This window comes from Papio anubis, chromosome 9 (genome assembly GCF_008728515.1).
Source record: "Papio anubis isolate 15944 chromosome 9, Panubis1.0, whole genome shotgun sequence".
NCBI lineage: Eukaryota > Metazoa > Chordata > Mammalia > Primates > Cercopithecidae > Papio > Papio anubis.
In genome coordinates, this window is record NC_044984.1 from 11,649,051 (window position 1) to 11,669,734 (window position 20,684).

At 37.0% G+C, this 20,684-nt stretch overlaps 1 protein-coding gene across 1 annotated transcript in view; it reads right to left on the reverse strand.

Moving 5' to 3' along the window:
• Positions 1–20,684, reverse strand: part of LRP6 (LDL receptor related protein 6) — a 149,038-nt gene that overhangs the window by 56,388 nt on the left and 71,966 nt on the right. The window contains exons 4-7 of the mRNA XM_003906011.4: positions 13,265–13,461; positions 10,021–10,152; positions 7,082–7,478; positions 5,824–5,995 (exon numbers count right to left, since the gene is read on the reverse strand). Coding sequence (XP_003906060.1) covers positions 5,824–5,995; positions 7,082–7,478; positions 10,021–10,152; positions 13,265–13,461 — 898 coding nt within the window. The remainder of the gene's footprint in view (positions 1–5,823; positions 5,996–7,081; positions 7,479–10,020; positions 10,153–13,264; positions 13,462–20,684) is intronic.

Consider the following 20,684-nt stretch of genomic DNA (forward strand, 5'->3'; position numbering starts at 1 on the left):
TACAACTCAATGAACATAAATCCAAAATCCAGGTGCTCTGCTGAGTTGAGCAATCTAATGATGGAGTTTATCAATATAATTCTTCCGTGATCATATGTTATGAAGATTTGGGGAGAAATATATATCCACACTAACATACAGTACATACTGTGTGGTAAAGTAGCACATATGGGCAAATACTCAGGTATTTAAATTAATTATTTTAAATATTTCTCAAACTGAAAGTATAATCAATCTTTCTTTTTTTTTAAAGCAGAGCTCTTGCTCTGTTGTCCATGCTGGAGTGCAGTGGCCTGATCTCAGCTCACTGCAACCTCCACCTCCTATGTTCAAATGATTCTTGTGTCTCAGCCTCCTAAATAGCTGGGATTACAGGCACATGCCATCAGGTTGGGCTAATTTTTGTATTTTTAGTAGAGAAGGGGTTTCACCATGTTGGCCAGGTTGGTCTCCAACTCCTGGCCTCAAGCGATCAGCACACATCAGTCTCCCAAAGTGCTGGATTACAGTCGTGAGCCACCGTGACCAGCCTCAAACTGAAGGTATAATCAATTTTAATGTTATAAATTGGCAAAGATTCAAAAGTACTTGTTGATACTTGTCATATTATCAGAACAGCCTCATCTCAACAATAGATTTTTTTATTATAATTTCTTAAGGAGGAATTAATCTCACAAACCAACAGTAAAAAAAATTATCCACAAGTTCCTATATGTTTTTAACAATACAAAGGCTAAGATACCAGACAAAGAAATTCCTTTAAAAAAGAAGTCTGAGTACTTGGGAAACAAATTTCCTTATTAGGGTATTGATGAAATAAAGACAGTTATCATAGGAAAATGTAGCCCTGCAATTTCAGGCTTAGAATATGAAACAGAACATTCACCAAATGCCAAGTTTTCAGTACACATTATACAAAATAATACCTTCTTTATTCAAAATTTCTTGGTACTAAAGGTTCTAATAATCTTCGTTTCTGTTTCCCAACAAAGTTGTGCCAGGTAAAATTAGGTTTGTACAAAACTAGCTATGGACATTGTATCCTCTTAAAGTAGGGAAGCTTACTCTAAGATTTAAAGCAAATACACATGTTCTTAAAGTAGACAGGAAAATCTTTTTACCTATGCTATCAGGTGTTGCTGCATTGTCAGTAGAAACTCAGAAATGAAAGTGGGGAGGAGAAACCAAAATAAAAAGTATATAATCAAAAAACAGGTCGGGCACGATGGCTCACGCCTATAATCTCAACACTTTGGGAGGCTGAGGTGGGTGGATCATTTGAGGTCAGGAGTTCGAGACCAGCCTGGCCAACATGGAGAAACCCCATCTCTACTTAAAATACAAAAATTAGCCAGGCATGGTGGCATGCGCCTGTAATCCCAGCTACTCGGGAGGCTGAGGCAGGGGTATCACTTGAGCCTAGGAGGCAGAGGTTGCAGTGAGCTGAGATCACGCCACTGTACTCCAGCCTGGGCGATGGAGTGAGACCAAGTCTCAAAAAAAAAAAAAAGGCCAGGTGCAGTGGCTCACGCCTGTAATCCCAGTGCTTTGGGAAGCCGAGGCAGGTGGCTCACCAGCCTGGCTAACACGGTGAAACCCCATCTCTACTAAAAATACAAAAACTTAGCCAGGAATGGTGGCAGACGCCGGTAGTCCCAGCTACTTGGGAGGCTGAGGCAGGAAAATGGCGTGAACCCGGGAGGCGGAGCTTGCATGAAGTGAGCTGAGATCGCACCACTGCACTCCAGCCTGGGCAAAATAGTGAGACTCCATCTCAAAATAAATAAATAAATAAATAAACAAATAAGAAAAAGAAAAAAGAAACTCTGAAAAAAATTTAGCTATGACAACACTACTGTTTTCAATAAAACCAAAGATTAGAAACGTTGATTTTTGTCAATCAGTTAAATGGGTATACAACAAGAAAAGTAACCTCAAGAAAATATAAGCTAATAGTACATTCTGAATTTTACACCATGGCAAAAATGCTTTAAACCTATAAATTATCAATGACATATCTTTGCTATTAGTAAGAAGTACTACAGGCCCTCAGTGCAACAGACGTTTTCAGCAGTAAAACCTGACCCCCCCAAAAAAAGGAATGCTGTTAGGACAATGTTGTTCTGCCTCCTGCAGGGTCATATAAAATCGAAATAAAGGCTTTTGATCTTTCCCCTATCAAAAACATGAAAATTATTCTTTCTGCTAATGCTTTAGTACTTATTATGGGAAGGCCCCACAACAATATAGTAAAAATCGGGAGGCGGGGAGGGGGTGGTGGCAGAAGTACAGTGCAGACAAGTAAACTAGGTTTGTCCACAAAAGGCAATGCAGTCATTTCAGCATAATGAAGAAGAGACATAAACAAGTACTAGCAAGCACCTTTTAAATAACACCTACAGATAGGTGGCCACTATCACCTGACAAGTAGGGAAAACAGACATACCCTCACATATATGTTATTCTACTAAAGCAGGAGCCAAATACCACAACCATTTTTTTAAAAAAATGTGACATCATTAGCAATGCCCTATGCTCAATCCCTCCTTCCAGAAGCTTAGGTTAAATCTAGTCATTCTTTCTACAACTCTGTATAACATAAAAACACATCTAATACCTAGAATTCCCCATTCCTTCTCCCTGGTTTCCCTAATGTAGCCAGCATCTGGGCACATCGCCACTTACAAAAGAGGAAGTGAGAAGCTGATCTAAAGAATTTCCACTAAGTGAGCAGGTAGCATAAATGAGTGAACACAATGAGACTTTCCCATGTGATCCACTCAAGACAAATAGGTTTACTATGTCTTATCTTGCTACATAATAATTTACCAAATAATTATCTTTTCTTTCCAAATGTCCTATAAACACATATACAACACTGTGATCCCAAACAGACTCTTTTTTTTTGAGACGGAGTCTTGCATCTTGTCTCCCAGGCTGGAGTGCAATGGCATGATCTTGGCTCACTGCAACTTCCGCCTGCAGGGTTCAAGCGATTCTCCTGCCTCAGTCTCCTGAGTAGCTGGGATTACAGGTGCCCGCCACCACGCCCAGCTAATTTTTGTATTTTTACTAGAGACAGGGTTTTGCCATGTTGGCCAGGCTGGTCTCGAACTCCTGACCTCGTGATCCACCCGCCTCAGCCTCCCAAAGTACTGGGAATACAGGCGTGAGCCACCGCGCCTGGCCAACCAGACTCTTAAGTCTTTCAGAAGAGACCAGGGTTAACACAACCATAATTTGATACTCTCTTATAGTCCCAGCGAAAAGCAGCTTTCATTTTTAGGCATGACAAAAGCTAGGAAGCTTTCTAAGGAAAATGGGACTAGAAGGGACAATGTCACCCAGACTAGGGTTAGATCAGTATCTAGGATCAGCTGCCACTAACAAAAGGCTAGCAAATACACTTCTTGGAAAAAGAGGGATTTTTAAAATTACATATCTTTCTAAAAGTTTTCAAGTTCAGTATTATCAAGTCAAGGGAGATGAAAAGCTGGTAGCAGCAGTTGCTCCTAGAATCACTACTAGTCTCAGGATGGGAAACCCCAGTTTTTCTCCCCCAGTTATGCAAGACTAATTTAGACGAAGAGCTGCACTCTTTCTTTAGTTTGCCAAGTATCAGATTTTACATCAACATAAGAAGGGAATAAATAACTATATGCTCTCTTTATTTCCTAGATGTGCCTATGTAAATAAAATGGCAAAGGCTCTGATGTCCTAATAGTGAAAACTCATCAGAATCTCCAGGGGAAATTATAAAGGGAGGTCTTCATGTATACAGAAGTAAATTTACCACAAATATCAATCTATAAAAAGGGGATAAAAATCAAACAGCAGTTGTGTTCCAGCAAACCTAGAAGGAGAAAGATGGATCTAAAAACAAGATTTATGGGTGACAGAGCCTTTGCAGATTAAAAGAATGAATGAATGAAGGAACAAATGAACGAATGAATGAACGAATGAAAAAAAATTAAAAACAGGTTTACGGATGCTGGTACCATACAGGGAAGAAGGAAAGAAAGGCTGAAGGAGCCAATGACGCCACTATATTGTGTGTGTGTGTGTATACATATATGAGCATAGCTCAAGAAAACATAACAAAGTGGCCAGAAAAGGAATTCTAATTTTAAAATCTACTGCACTCACTACAAACTAGGAAAATACATCCTATTTATTCAATGTTATATATTGTTATATAAAGTGTATTAATTTTTATTCTTAAAGACAGTCACTCAGAGCTCCATAAATTGTGATGTCGTTATCTGAATCCCTTCTGAACTATTTGTTATTCTGAATAAATTTCTGTATCTAAAGTATTATACCTAAAGTGGGAAAAATGAGCCTTGACATATTTCCCAGTAAGAAACACATGATTTTATTTTCAGGCTAATCAGTCAGTTATAACAGGCTAAGATGGGCAAAACCAAATATGGAATTTTAAAAACCTTGTGTGATAACAAATTGAATGCATTCCTTACGTAAATTTTCTTGCAGATATTCTTCTAAAATATACGGGCTTTAAACTGTTTTCCTAAGCATACCCATACCTATACACTCATGTATAGTTCATAATCCACAGGTGTGGACTAGATGGGATTAGGTAGGCAATCTATATTCAAGCAGACCAAAATGAAGCTAAAAGCCTGTCTGAAACATGAACTCATAACCTCTGTCTCATTAGCAATGCACTCCAACTGTTAAAAGATTCAAACATCAACTTGGATTTGAAAAGAGTGGGAGGCAGTGAAATACTAACAGGGAGAAAATTTATGGAGTCTATGCAAAAGTTTCTATTAATGAAAACCAGCTGCAAGAACAACAGATGCCGTTTTCAGTATTTGAGCCTGGTGGAATACTAACGGGGTTTCTTCTATTCCAAGTTTCCATTTTGGAAGCAAGGCCCTTTAAGTCATTATTCCCTCAGAGTCATAGGTACTCTACAGAATACCTTTCTAAAACAACTGTTCTAGAGTCTGAATTTTCTGTCCATTAGATGTGTACAGTGTCTCTCTGAAGAGTCATTTAAAGCCATCCTTGTATGAGAAGTTTCCCCCAAAGGAAAATTGAGATCCTAACTCTGTTTTATCTATGTGATCCATAAGACCTGTAGCAAAGTCTAATTCGAAGTTGTTAATTTTAGACTTAACACCAATATCAGAGATATATGCCACTAACAAAACATTCTGATAAAATATTAATCACTGATTATTTTCACCATAATCTATTTGATTGCCACAAACTTAATTCTACCACTTGGTAAATATTTTTTTGCCAACCATTGGTTAATTAGTCTTGCTCCCACACAGCCCATAAATCAATTTTAAAATTGTTTGCATGTAATCAGCATATTATTTAACATATTCTACCATCCACCCCAACACCAGTAACAGCAATAAAAGATATATATATACACACACACACGCACACACACACACACGCATACATATGGACTTTGTTTTCCTAACTTAGGACAGCCAGTTCTTCCAGTATAGAGCTTACATAATTTTGGTTTGCAGAAATTACCCCTAGGAAATTCAGGCAGTGGCTTTACCCAAAATGACGAAAATCACTTATATAACCTTTTAAGACCAGAAACTGATCAACAGCCATTTCTCATACCAATACATTTCTCTATACCAGGATTATGTGGAAGAGAATATATTATCCCTAGAATCATGAAGGTTGAGTAAAATTTCTGTAAAACGTACCTTTGGCACCCCAGACAACTGTTAAGAAGAAAGAATATCTGTACTCAAATTATTATACTGTCAACTCAAAACCCATTATAAAAGTGGCTTGAAAATGAAAAAGCAAAAAACAAACCTCAATCTTGTCTGTTTTGGCATCTCCCCAGTATATTTTGCCTTCATCATAATCCAAGGCTAAACCATTTGGCCATCCAAGAGAAGTGTTAACCAATACTACACGGTCAGAACCATCCAGAGCTGCTCGCTCAATTTTCGGAATTTCTCCCCAGTCAGTCCAATACATGTACCTATAGAAGTATACAGAAAATGAGCTAAAAATAGATAATAAAATGTAACTTTCAGATATTCTAAAGGTGAGATCCACCCCTCCTATTACACTGGTATCATCAGTTAATGGCATAGAAGGGAAAAAAAAGCATATGAAGAGTGTGTTTAAGACATTTATCACAGCAGTATATAAGATTGTGGGAAATTTCCAGATCAACCAGCGTGTTCTAGAGCCAATCCTGAAAATGCCTCCCAATAATGAGATTACAGTTTTACTTCTTTTTTAAAAAAAAACATTGTGTGCCCTTTTCCATGAACTTTCTCTCTTTTCCTTGGTGGCTTGTCATCTCTGGCACAAAAGGCTTATCCCAGCAGTATTAGTCAGATGGCAAACTGAATTCTCAAAATAACTGTTTCTTGCCGCAGTGCTAAGTGATTCTTATGGCTCCTGGATGTTTAAATGGCTCTAAGGCATTGGTACATACTGAGGTGTAATTTGTCACTATGCTCATCCTCAGAATAAATCTCATAGTAATAATAAAATTGTTGAGTATGTAAAAAGTTGTACTTCCCTGGACTATGATCCGGGTGGCATGGTAAAACGAAACAAACAAACAAACAACAACAAACTAGAAGTAAAGCTGCATGGGCTGACAAAGTTTTGGAAATCAAGTTATTCATGTATTTAGGGAAATAAAAGTAAGCTATATTCTTACTATAAAGTACTGAAAATGGAATTAAAGCTTCTAGGGGAAGGGAAAGAGTTCTGAAAACAATTTCTTTCCACATTTTTCATGGTAATGATGCAATCTGAGCAAAATCTGCAGACAACACCCAAAGTCAGCAAACATGGACTTAATTTAGAAAGAAAAAATATCTAAGACATCCAATGCAAAAAACTAGCAATTTTTAAACTTGAGATTGTATTCCAATCACCATACCCTAAAAATAGACAGTCATTAAAGAGCTGTTTACTGGAAACCTATATATATATATATGTATGTCATGTTTTATATATATATGTCATGTTATCTTAGTCAATGTTTTTAGGAACCTGTGTAAAGCAGAAACACCACACAGAATTTGCTATCAGTAGAGCTTCTTACCCAACCATAGGATCTAACACAATAGCCCGGGGTTCCTCTAAGTCCTCTGAAATCAAGATCTTCCTCATGGTCCCATTGAGCCTTGTCACTTCTATTCGATCAGTGCCAGTGTCCGTCCAATAAAGATTTCGTGCAACCCAGTCCACAGCAATACCATCAGGATGGGCAATTTGAGCAGTGACCACAAACTGACTGCCAGATCCATCTATAAATGAACGGCGTATGGCCCTCACTTCATCATCAGTCCAGTAGATGTAGCCTTCCACAGGATCATAATCTATGGCAATGGCATGACGGATGTCTTCTAACTGCAAAACAATGTCTGTAAAATCTGGTGTATCCAAAGAAATGCGTCTCAAGTCTGTCCTTCGAGCTAAAAGCAATAATTCTGTGGCACCTAGAACAACAAAGTGAAATGAAGAATAGTTTGAAACCCAGAGGTAAAATTTACCTGCTCTAGATAAAGAATCAACAACTGAAAAATAAATATAAAATTAATATAAAATATACATAAAATAACACAAAAGGATATATGAGCTCTCTTTACAGTGGAAATGGAAAGTAATACAGTGAAATAGGAAGAATCTACTCTGAAGTCAAACTGTTTAATGGCTAACTCTTCAAATTAAGTTGTGATACACTCTATGGTTTCACTGGAATTAGTCCAGCCAGTTAAAAGTACAATGAATAATGACTATGTAATGACTAAGAAGCTAAGTAGCTGAGTATTAAAGGAGAAGGAGATGTAGGATATAGATCCTTTGTTCAAGAAGCATTTTTTAAAAAAAGATAAAGAAATTTAGGACAAGAATCTTTGTGGTTTACAGGAACGTTCTAAAATTGGATCATGGTGATAACTGTATAACTCTGTCAATTTACTAAAAAGTCACTGAATTGTACAATTTAAAAAATGGATGGATTTTATATGGTATATAAGTTACATCTCAGTAAAGCTGTCTTAACAAAGAGAAATACAGGGCAATACCTCACAGAATTGAGGACAAAGCAAGCTATGGAGAAGCAAACAGCTGCAGTAGGGGGAAGGAACCAGATAAACATAACACAGTGGTTAAGAGTTGTGGATCCAATATAATTTGATTCAAGAAGCTACACAAACATTGGGAAAATATCTAATCCCTCTAAGCCTAGTTTCTTCATCTATACCTTGTAAGGCTGCTGTAAGGATTAAAGGAGATAAATCTAAAAGGAAGGTACTGAACATGTAAGTACTCAAGAAATATTAACTAATACTTACCAACAGTATTAAAAAATAAAGACTTTCAGATTTTTATTTTACTGAATTTTAAATTAGGTTTATTTACGAACTGTTTTAAGCCCAAGCCCCAAATATTTAACCACATAACTAAGAATGAGGATACTGAGCTCAATTTTTTTTTCATTTTAAATGTTCAAGTAAACCACCAGCAAAAAATCATCTAACTATAAGAAGCTAATAAAAGACAGTAAGCAAATTGACAACTGAAAGAACAAGAAAAGATTCCCAGCTAAATAAATGAGTCCAAAACAAAATACTGGCATATAAACTTCAAGAATCAACCTGCAATTACAAGTTAAAAAACTGAGAAGAGGAGTGAAGCTTCTCAATATGGGCTCTTTCACTCTAGAGCTAATTATAAATGAATCCAACTTGAAGAAAATACAGCCCAAATGCCACTGCAGGAACCAAGTAGGAATAACTTTGTACAATTCACTGCCCCAGCTAACAGCCAAAAGGAGCCAGCCCAGAACTTCACAAAGAAGTCATAGAGCTGTTAATTTGAGCAAGGTGATCAAAACGTAACAGTTAACTTAAGACTACTACATGCCAAATGCACATATGAAATTCAAAACCGGTTAAATATGTACACTTGCACTGCTGTGAGGGAGCAGATAGACCATTATTGCTAAAATAAATCCTCTGTTTTAAAGTCAGGCTACATTTTTAAAGAAAAAAGCAACATTACAAAAACCTTTTGTTTTAAATTGAAACCAAATTGTTGTCTGCCATGGAAACCATTCGACAAGAGTCAGCCAGCTTCACCTTTTACTATGAGGGTAATTTATCAATGCCAAGTCATAACAAACATCCTGTACACAGACTCAATTCCATCTCTCTGACTCCCTGGCCCCCTTGCCAGGGACTCTAACACACTCCAAAACACAGGCTTCTGCTTTTCAGAGTTAGATAAAGAAGCCACAGCTAAATAAAACAATTTTCTTACCAGGTCTTGCTGGTTGCTAGAGAACCAGATGGTGATCCATAGGGGTGATAATGAAGAATAACATTCTCATTAAGAAGAAAAACAGAAGAACTGGTGTTCTTCCAAACTGGAAGTCCCTTAAAATGTCCTAAATCAGTATACTTTCTCCAATATGCCCTCTCTCTATAGGGAATTAAGAGTAAGGAGAAGAGGCAAAGTGTGTTTCTTAAGTATAAAAAGAAGTTGTTTTAAACAGTACAATATGGATTTTTTTTTTCTAGCTCTGAAAGAATCTCTCTGTTGTTAAAAAGCAATTTAAAATGTCCTTAAATAATTTGTTACAAAATATATCTCATGATATTCTTTGTAGCTAAAAGTTTAATAAACATACTTTCTTTCACAGGTTCTTTATTCACAAATGCTACCTGTTAACAATATATTCTTTATGAGAACACTCATTTCCATAAGTATCAACTGTGGTATCAATGACTATGAGATTTGACAGAAAAGATACAAGTAACTTTTTTCAAAAATATGTTATTTAAAACACTAAAGTAATTTAAAAAATAGCATTCAAGTGATACCACAGAACAAAACACTCCTATTCTACAACCATGTGTGAAATTAAGTGACTGGTCTCCCAAAGCAGTATAACCTAGAGAGCTGATTATAGAGAAAACAAATCATAAAGAATTCCAATAGTTATAAAGTTTTTCATTTTGGATAATATCTTCTTACCATCTTTGCAGGTTTTTCCATTCTCCAGGAGTTTGACCCCAGTGGGGCAAGCACACTGATAAAAAGGCTTGACTGGAGACATCAAACACAAATGGGAACAACCCCCATTGTCAATTCCACATGGATTTGTGGCTGTCAAATATAAATCACATTGATTAATACTAATGATTACTAAGTACACAAAGGTTAACAACCATAACATGAACAACTGTGATAAGCCAAAATTATTACCAAATGTCATGCAGGTGCTTGACTATCAAACCATCTGCAAAGACGGGAATTAATCAGTGTGAATTTACTTAGTATTTTGTATTCAAAGAGGAATACACAAGAAGTAAAGCAGGAGATCCCCGCACTAAAAGAGGTTAAAATTCAGTCAGTTAAACAAAATTAACAAAAAGCAAAACTAAAAAAAAAAAAAACCAATAAAACTAAGTGCTATTTTGCACATTATAGACAATAAGTATAGAGTCATATGGGAAAAAACCCACTGAGGTTTAAAGAATTGAAGAGCTTTGTGGAGTATATATAGCACAGGAGCCTTCAAGGATAGGATGGATAGATAAGAGGACATTTCAAGTATGGTAAAGCTATCTGAATAAAACTTAGGGACTACAAACTGGGTAAGATAATCAGGTGAACAGTGTAACTGGAGGTTAAGATTTCTATTAACTAAAAGGAACTAAAGCTGAATGAGTACAAAGAATGGGAATAGATTAAAGTGAAGGACACTGAAAGCCAAGAAAAGTAGTTATGTTGAAAAGTTATGCCTTGGGAAGATTAACACAAGGGATAAGCAGAAAAAAGGAGAAAATGAAAAGCAGAGAAAACTAATTAGCAAACTTTGGAAATTATGGAAAAGGATATGTCCAAACAATACTCATAGAAAAAAATCAACATAAGATGGAGACCAATGGAACATGAAAGATAAAAGTAACCAACATGAAAGATAACTGCAAATTCTCAAATTAGTAAAACACAAAGGACCAACAATGCCATTTAAAAAGAAAAACAGGAGGTCAGGCATGGTGGCTCATGACTGTAATCCCAGCACTTTGGGAGGCCAAGGCAGGTGGGTCACTTAAGCCCAAGAGTTTGAGACCAGCTTGGGTCACCAACATGGTGAGACCCTACCTCTATAAAAAATACTAAAATTAGCCAGGTGTGGTGGCATATGCCTGTAGTCCCCGCTGCTCGGGAGGCTGAGGTGGGAAGATCACTTGAGCCTGGAAGTTGGAGGCTGCAGGGAGCCGTGATCACATAAACGCACAACACAGTAAGACTCCATCTCAAAAAAGCAAACAAAAAACAGGGAAAATTCTCTTTTCAGACCTATGAAGAATAAAAAAAATTCATACGAGTGACTGAATGTTTTCTTTTGTACAGAAGAGTAACACATACATTTAAAAACATTTTTATGGGCTCATGATCATCAGATTCCAACATAACACTTTCAATATTTGATTATCTCCCCCTAAATTGAAAGAGCTAATATAAAGCAACACATGCTGCAAAAACTCTTCATTTTTGGCTATGTAATAAAATCTGAAATACACTCAGACAGATGCCAGACATTTATTTACACAAAAGTGCCAAACCCTTAACATTCTCATATTCCTTTTAAACCTAATTCCAGTCATCTCTTAAAAGTTCTCAGCAGTCATAGCCCAAGTCATTGTAAAGGCTGACCAAAAATAGAACCAAAACTAAGGAAAACAAGGTGGGAGGAGTACGCAGAAAAGTTTAAGTAGGTATTTTATTTAGCAAGCTGAGGTACTTAAATTCAAATATATTCTAGATTAACGGAGTTTTCATTTAAAAAGAAGAGGGAGTTTTTTTGTGTGTTTTTTTGTGTTTTTTTTTGAGACATAATTTCGTTCTTGTTGCCCAGGCTGAAGTGCAACGGCGCGATCTTGGCTCACTGCAACCTCTACCTCCTGGGTTCAAGTGATTCTCCAGCCTCAGTCTCCCAAGTAGCTGGGATTATAAGCATGCGCCACCATACCTGGCGAATATTTTTGTTTTTTAAGTAGAGACGGGGTTTCGCCATGTTGGCCAGTCTCAAACTCCTGACCTCAAGTGATCCACCTGCCTCGGCCTCCCACAGTGCTGGGATTACAGGCATGAGCCACCGCGCCTGGCCCAAGAGTTTGTTTGTTTGTTTTTGTTTTTGAGACGGAGTCTCGCTCTGTCGCTCTGTCGCCCAGGCTGGAGTGCAGTGGCCAAATCTCAGCTCACTGCAAGCTCCGCCTCCCAGGTTCACGCCATTCTCCTGCCTCAGCCTCCTGAGTAGCTGGGACTACAGGCACCCGCCACCTCGCCCGGCTAGTTTTTTTTATTTTTTAGTAGAGACGGGGTTTCACCATGTTAGCCAGGATGGTCTCGATCTCCTGACCTCGTGATCCACCCGTCTCGGCCTCCCAAAGTGCTGGGATTACAGGCTTGAGCCACCGCGCCCGGCCAGAGTTTGTTTTTTAAACACACTCACATCAACACATTCAACTACATATTGAAAGAAATAATATGAACAAAAAATTAATTTGTTATAAGCCTAGCATATAAGCTATCTCAATTTTTAAATTATCTTTCTCTTCTCCACCTCTAGAACTGCTGACCCAAAAAGGCTGAGGTGGTTCTGTAGTGAAAGGCTACAAATGGTCTAGGTTATTGCCTAACCTGAATTATATTTTTACATTTTCCCTTTTTTTTTTTTTTGAGCAAAGTCTCGCTCTGTTGCCCAGGCTGGAGTGCAGTGGCACAATCTCAGCAATCTCCACCTCCCAGGTTCAAGTGACTCTCCTACCTCAGCCTCCCAAGTGGCTGGGACTACAGGTGCACACCACTACACTCCATTAATTTTTGTATTTTTTAGTAGAGACAGGGTTTTTGCCATGTTGGCCAGGCTGGTCTCAAACTCCTGACCTCATATGATCTGCCTGCTTCGGTCTCCCAAAGTGCTGGGATTTTAACTCTCTCTCTTTTTTTTTTCTTTTTTTTTGAGACCGAGTCTTGCTCTGTCTCCCAAGCTGGAATGCAATGGCGCAATCTCAGCTCACTGCAACCTCGGCCTCCCGAGTTCAAGTGATTCTCTTGCCTCAGCCTCCCAAGTAGGATTTTAACTCATTTTTATTCCCGCCAATTATCTTTGGATATGCCCTCCCTCCTCCTGATTCTCACTAAAGCCAGACATTAGAGTGTTACAAAGCTGTTCCAACTTGCAATTTAAAAATCAAGGATCACTTACCATTTGGCTGCCTCTGTTGGCTGAAGGCATGTATATCCATGGGAGAGAAGATGTTAGAATGGATTTCACGCAGACCCTCACCAGTATACTTGTTGCAAGCCAAAATGGAGTGTGTGCTCCAGTCAGTCCAGTACAATATGTCCTCAAATAACGTCAAGGCAAAAGGATGCGGAAGCGAACCTTTAACCACTGCCTGTCTATTAATACAAAGAGAAAAATTTAAACTTATTTCTAAATTTTCTTCTTCTATCATAACATCACCTCTCCCATTAAAATGATCTTAGTTCACATTAACACATACAAATCTTGAGTAATACATACCATTAGGTCAAATACACCTATAAAAAATAATTTACATAATGAATTCATATATATTTTTAAGGTATCCAAAAGCCCCAAACAAGTACTTCGGAATAGTCCCTAACTTGGCAGCAGGCCTCAAGTTCAGTACAAGACACCCGGCAGAGAGGCAGCACTGCTTTTTCATTGTTTGCACTGCTGTCAAATCCTCCTCTTCAGCTACCATCTCTGGACTCACAGCTTCCATCCTTTCACATAATTCATGTCATCAGACAGAGAAAGGTAAGTAATGAGAAAAATCACAGGAGTTACAGTTGGCACTGAAGTAGATATATATCAGCAATAGGTTTTTTCCTTCTTGATGTGAAAGAACAAAGAACCTGAGCCTGTTTTGTCCATCACTTCTTATGGTTTTGATAACTGAGAATGAAACATAAACATGAGGCCAAAATGGCACTCTCCCTGCAAAGCCCAGTCTAGCTCCAGCAAATGATCATCTTAGCTGGCTTTTCACTCTATTCAGGAGCCAAAAAGAAGTCCTGTCACTGGTAGAATATGTTCATGAGACAAAGCAGACCCAAAATGTTCACAAGCAATACACACTGTTTAAAAGGAAAAGCAGACAGCCTGGTTAGCACTTAAGGCACAGAACTTTGTAGAGTATCAGAGTTATAGAATAAGCAAATGCTCTGGAATAATGAACAAATCACGTTTTGAGTCAAAATAATATTCAAGAAAATACATGTTTTGATATTTTCATAAATTCATGTTTCCCAATTTCCCAATAGCCCACCCAGGAGGCAGAGATGGGTAGAGAGGGAGGAAGTGAAAGAAAAATGAAGGGAAAAGGGAGGGGAAAACATAAGCTACTGAAGAGAAATTAGAAGTATCATATATCTTAAGAAAGATGATTCAGGCTGGCCACGGTGGCTCACGCCTGTAATCCCAGCACTTTGGGAGGCCAAGGCGGGCGGACCACGAGGACAGGAGATCAAGACCATCCTGGCTAACAAGATGAAACCCATCTCTATTAAAAAAAAAAATACAAAAAAATTAGCCGGGCATGGTGGCGGGTGCCTGTAGTCCCAGCTACTCAGGAGGCTGAGGCAGGAGACTGGCGTGAACCAGGGAAGCGGAGCTTGCAGTGAGCTGAGATCGCGCCACTACACTCCAGCCTGGGCGACAGAGCGAGACTCCGTCTCAAAAAAATAAATAAATAAAAAAAAGAAAGATGATTCAATTTTCAGGTCCTTGAGGTTAACTGACATTTTCTACTAACAGACTACCAGCATATTAAATTAAAGGCAATTGAGATCATGTTTATGTGTAAGCAGGATTACCATCTGTGATTGCACATGGAATGGTCTTAGTCTAAAGCATTATAAATTCAGACAAGGTACCTGCACTGCCAACCCATATCACCAGTTTTCTCATTTTCCTTAATCCTCTCTTCCCTAAGTAAAAAGCCTACTATTCCTTCTCATTTCTTAAAGAGAACTGTCACAATGCCTTCTCCTGAAGTGCTTTCTTCTGCTTTTTAAATGGACAGTTTTATTAAATTTACTAAAGAGACTATATTATTTACAGGGTGATGGCACAGTTTATGTTCAATTTTAAAGAGGCCTGTATATTTCACACTAAAGTCTTCCAAAATTCATAGTGGAAACAGAGAGAACTGAGAAAGCTGCCAAAAAAGACAAGTAACACAAATGAAAAATAAAGAGTAGTTAAAACTAAGTTACTTGGCATTTCACCATCTTAAAGAACTGCTTTGAAAAACTCAAGGAAAAAAAAGCTTTCAAAAAGTTCTTTGTATACCATTAAGTGAAAAGTTGAAATTCACTCTACTGAACATAGGAAAATAAACAAATGGAAAAGGCAAAATCCCTAAAAGCTATATTCATTTTATATATTAACTGAATGCATAAACTTAGAAACCAGAGGTGAGCTTAAATCCCCCCTTGACACTTATTACTGACACCATTTCTGCAAGTTTTATTTCTTCATCTGTCAACGGAAGGTAATAATCTATCTTCACTGAGTTACCATGAAGATTAAACAACATATGCAAAAGCCATTCAGCACTATGCTTGCTACTTAACACTTTCATTAATGATTCCTCAATTTTAAGACACATATTTTCAATATTTTAATATTTCTGATATAAGGATAACGTTTACAATGTGAACATTTCATGTGGTAGTTTTATAAATCAGTAAGTTCTTAAAATCAATGGCTTATTAGAATCAGTAAATACTATACTAATTTTTTTTTTGAGACAGAGTCTCATTCTTGTCACCCAGGCTGGAGTGCAGTGGCATGATCCTGGCTCACTGTAACCTCTGCCTCCAGAGTTAAAGCGATTCTCTTGCCTCAGCCTCCCAAGTAGCTGGGATTACAGGCGTGCACCACCATGCCTGGCTAATTTTGTATTTTTAGTAGAGATGGGGTTTCACCATGTTGACCAGGCTGGTCTCAAACTCCTGACCTCAGGTGATCCGCCCACCTTGGCCTCCTAAAATGTTGGGATTACAGGCGTGAGCCACTGCGCCCGGCCCTAACATTAAATTTAAATGTCACTTTCTTTTCATAGCCATTCTTAATTTCCTCCCGCCACAAGCCAAGTTAGTTTTCTTTCTCTATGTTCTCATAGCAGTTAGTGAACTGTTTTATAACTGTTTACCTATCCAACAACTCTATAACAGATAACCTTTTTGAGAGTAGAACTCTAGCTTATTTATATTCCAAGGATCTCACACAATGGTAAGGTGCACAAATTAGGTACACTTACTAAATGCTCTGGGGATGCTTGATAAAATTAGATGTTTTTAAGAAAATATGTAATTAACAGAGCTGAACAAAAGGCAGAACTAAGAACACTATCATGCAAGGGTGATATAATGATTTGTCCAGCCAACTATGACTTGTTCCTCAAAGTAGGGATAACCACATATAGTTTTCCCCTTTCTTCTCTCTGGCTGAGATTATCAAGTAAGCCCACCTCCTGATTCCCATCTGGAAATATAAGTTACTTCAAGGAGGAGTTGATCATGGCTGCTAAGAACCAAAGTGGCAGCTAAGATCCAAGCCCAGTTCCTCAATAGTAGGTCACAACAATAACAGAAACTAAAAAATGGATCACCATCCTGGAGACCACAGAAAAGAAACCGAGACTCCCCCCAACCTGACTGAAGTTTTCATATAGTGCTTGCAATCTCTGAGCATCATCTCCTGCCTATGTCTGTCACGTTCTGCAACTTACTGATAAAGCTCACCACTGCCAATACCTCCCAGGCACCTCTTGCTAGCTCTCTGAGATTCTTTGAACTTTGCAAGGTGGTTCTTTTGAACTCTGCACCAACTGGACTTATCCTTTATAAAACACCTGCATGCTCTCATTTAGTTTTTGTTTCTGGATCTCCTCCCAGATAGCCATCTTCTGCCCCTCTCTCAGAACTGCACACTTGTGTGAGTAATAAATCTTTCTTTAATCATACCACAGGACTCCTGTCATGAGTTCTGACATCTGAACTTAACCTTGGAAGGAAGCCTCCCTTCACCACAGTGAGGTTGTAATAATATCTAAGAAGACAACATTAGCAGTGATGGCAAAGCTTTTTAAAAATCTCCACAAATCCTCCACATGAAAACAGAGAACAACTAGGTAATGAACCCCAAACCCCATGGACAACATTCACAACACAAAGCTAGGTAAAACCCAGGATACACAATGGTACAGAAAACTACCAACAGCCATTAAGATATGACTGATATTGGGACCTCTGCAGGATATGAGAAAGAAACAATAGGACATCTGGCAGGACAGAACACATAAAACAGACAACACCGGAAAGCTTAGTAAACCAATCTGAGAATAGCAACCAGCTATGACTCGTTCTGGCCACTTCAAGAGTAAGTGAATACAATGAATTCATCGTCAGGCACTGAAAGGTCTAGCACTATACTTTAACCTATTGTGAACTCTCAAAATTGTCCTTCCTGGGCTCCCTTCCAGACAAAGCCTCATCCTGAAGAGAAATCACTGGGAGCAGACTGAAAAGTGTGCATGATTGGTAGAGGAGAAACAAAGAAAAAATAAGGTATAGAATAAAGCAGGAGAAGGAAAGTGGGAGAGACAGGAAATTCCAGAAAGCTAACTGCCATTATTTTTTAAACATACACACATAGACATGAGAGTTCTATGAAACTGGAAAACTTATGAACTCTGCCTTCTTCTATATGTTCAAGCAAAACAGTTTCACCTGAAAATAAGAAAACAAAGTACTAATGCCAAATCCCATTAATAAGTTAATATTAAAAATAAGAAGAGGATAAAGTGAAGAATAACATCCCTACAGACAATAAAAGTATGCCAGAAAGGTATGGAAATAGAACAAATTAAACTGATAACTTATTTCAAAACAGTCAAAATCTTTAAAATAAGATACTAGTCATAAACGAACAACACAAATTAGAATAAGACAACTCAGAAGTGAAGTGACAGAACTTGATGAAAGAATGAGAAATACAAAAATACATCATTTCAGAAATGAAGTCTAAGAAATAAGAATCAATAAACATAATACATAAAGAAAAAGAAATACTGAAAAGGAAGAAATATTACAGAATAGAGAAAAATATTTTTTTAAAATGAAATATTTGAAGGACAAAGGACAAGGGAGAGAACAGAACTATACTGGAACAAGGAAATGACTGCAGATGATAACTTGAACCCTCAGGAAAAATGAAGAATACCAGAAACAGTAAACATGCAGGTTAATACAAAAGACTCTATAAATAGTGTTTTCTCTTTTTTCTTTAACCTTTTTAACAGACAAAAGATTATATAAAGCAATAAGTATAACCCTGTGTTAGATACAATAGAAATGTAATACAAATGACAATAATAGCACAAAGGATGGGAGAGAATGGGAATATACTTAGAGTAAAATGTATGTACTTTACATAATTAAGTTAATATCACCACAAAGTAGATTTTAACAAAATGCATGTTGCAATCCCTAAAATAATTACCTTTACAATCCCAAAAATACATTTTAAAATTATCAACCAAGGAATCAAAATGACACACCAGAAAATACCTACTTAATACAAAGGACAAAGGAACAAAGATGACATAAGACAAATTTTAAAAAAAACACCAAAATGTCAGACATAAACCCAACCATATCATTAATGACATTCAATGTGAATAAACATACCAATCAAAAGGCAAAGGCTGTTAGACTGAATAAAACAAAGATTACACTATATGCTGTTTATAAAAGACACATTTTACATTCAAAGATACAAACAGATTGAAAAGAAAGGGTTACAGTAAACAGTAACCATAAGAGAGTTGGAGCAGCTCTATCAGACAAAATAGATTTTAAGTATAAAAAGGTAACTAGAGATACAGTGGCAGGTTTTATGAGAAAGAGTCATCAGGAAGATACAATTAGAAACATACAGGTACCTAAAAACAGAGCCCCAGAACAAATGAAGCAAAATCTGACAGAAATGAAGGGAAAAATAGGCAGTTCAACAATATATATAGTTGGAGAGCTCAGCACCCTATTCTCACTAAAGGAAAGAACAACCAGATAGAAAATTACTAAGGATATAGAAAATTTGAACATTATTAACCAACTTAACCTACTATCTATAGAACATTCCATGCAACACCAGAATACACAATCTTTTCACGTACACGTGGAACTTTCTCCAGGACACCACATGCTAGGAGACAGAATTAATCTTAAAAGGCTGAACTCATATAAAATATACTACTCTCTGACCATAATGAAATTCATCAAGAAATCAACAGAAGAAAATTTGGGAAATCAAAATTATTTTCTAAATTTTTGAAATTTCTTTCTCAATTTCCTCTAAATCAGCAATGGGTCAAGGAAGAAATTACAATAAAAGTTTTTAAATATTTTGAGCTAAAAGAAAATGAAAATGCAAAATATGGAAATGTATATAGAACACTAATGCCTATATTAGAAAAGAAGAGAGATCACAAGTCAATTATTTAAGATTTAACCTTAAGAAACTGGAAGAAGAGTAAATTAAATCCAAAGCAAGCATAAGGAAGAAAATAAAAACATTAGGGTAAAAGAAAAAAAAAGGCAATGAAACAGAAAAACAATAAAGGGGGGAAAAAAATCAGTAAAACCGGAAGCTGGTTGTTCTTTGAAAAGATCCGCAAAACTAACAACCCTTTAGTGCTAGACTGACCAAGAAAAAAAGACGCAAATTGTGAAAATCGTGAATAAAGTGATGAATGAGAAACACTGCCTTACAGAAATTAAAAGGATTATCAGGAAATACCATTAACAACTTTATGCCAACAAATTACACAAATTTATGAAACAAAAATATTCCTGGAAAAAAACCAAATTACCAAAACTGACTCAAGATGAAACAGAAAATCTGATAGATCTACAGCATACAAGGAAATTGAATTCATAATTAATACTTCCCAAAAAGAAATCCCCATGCCCATATGGCTTCGATGGCGAATTCTACCAAATATTCGCAGGAAAAATTGTATCAACTGGTCACACACTCTTCCACAAAACAAAGAAAGAGGAAATATCTCCCGACTCTAGGAGGCTGATATTATGCTAATCTCAAAACCAAATAAACACAAGAAAAACAAACTATGGATCAATATCCTTCACTATTAAAGGCATAAAAATCCTCAACAGAATATTAGCAAACAAAATCTAACAACGTTTCAAAAGAAGTATAAACCACAACCAAGTAGAACTTATCCCAGAAATGCAAGATTGGTTTAACAACTGAAAACCAATTACTGAAATTCACCATGTTCATAAAATAAAGAATAAAACCGTATAATCATTTCCATAGATGCAGAAAAAGGACTGGACAGAATCCAGTAATTATTCATGGTAAAACTGTCCGTAAACTAGGAATAGAAAGGAACTTCCTCAACCTGATAAAATCCCTTTATTTAAAAAAACCTACAGGTAATATCTGCTCAAGACTATTTTTAATCTTTTTTTAAAAAATAAAGCCAATACAGAGAAACAGAGCTTAAGAAGTGACTATAAGGCAAACACTCTTGCAACCATGAATTCACCCAGATGAAGGA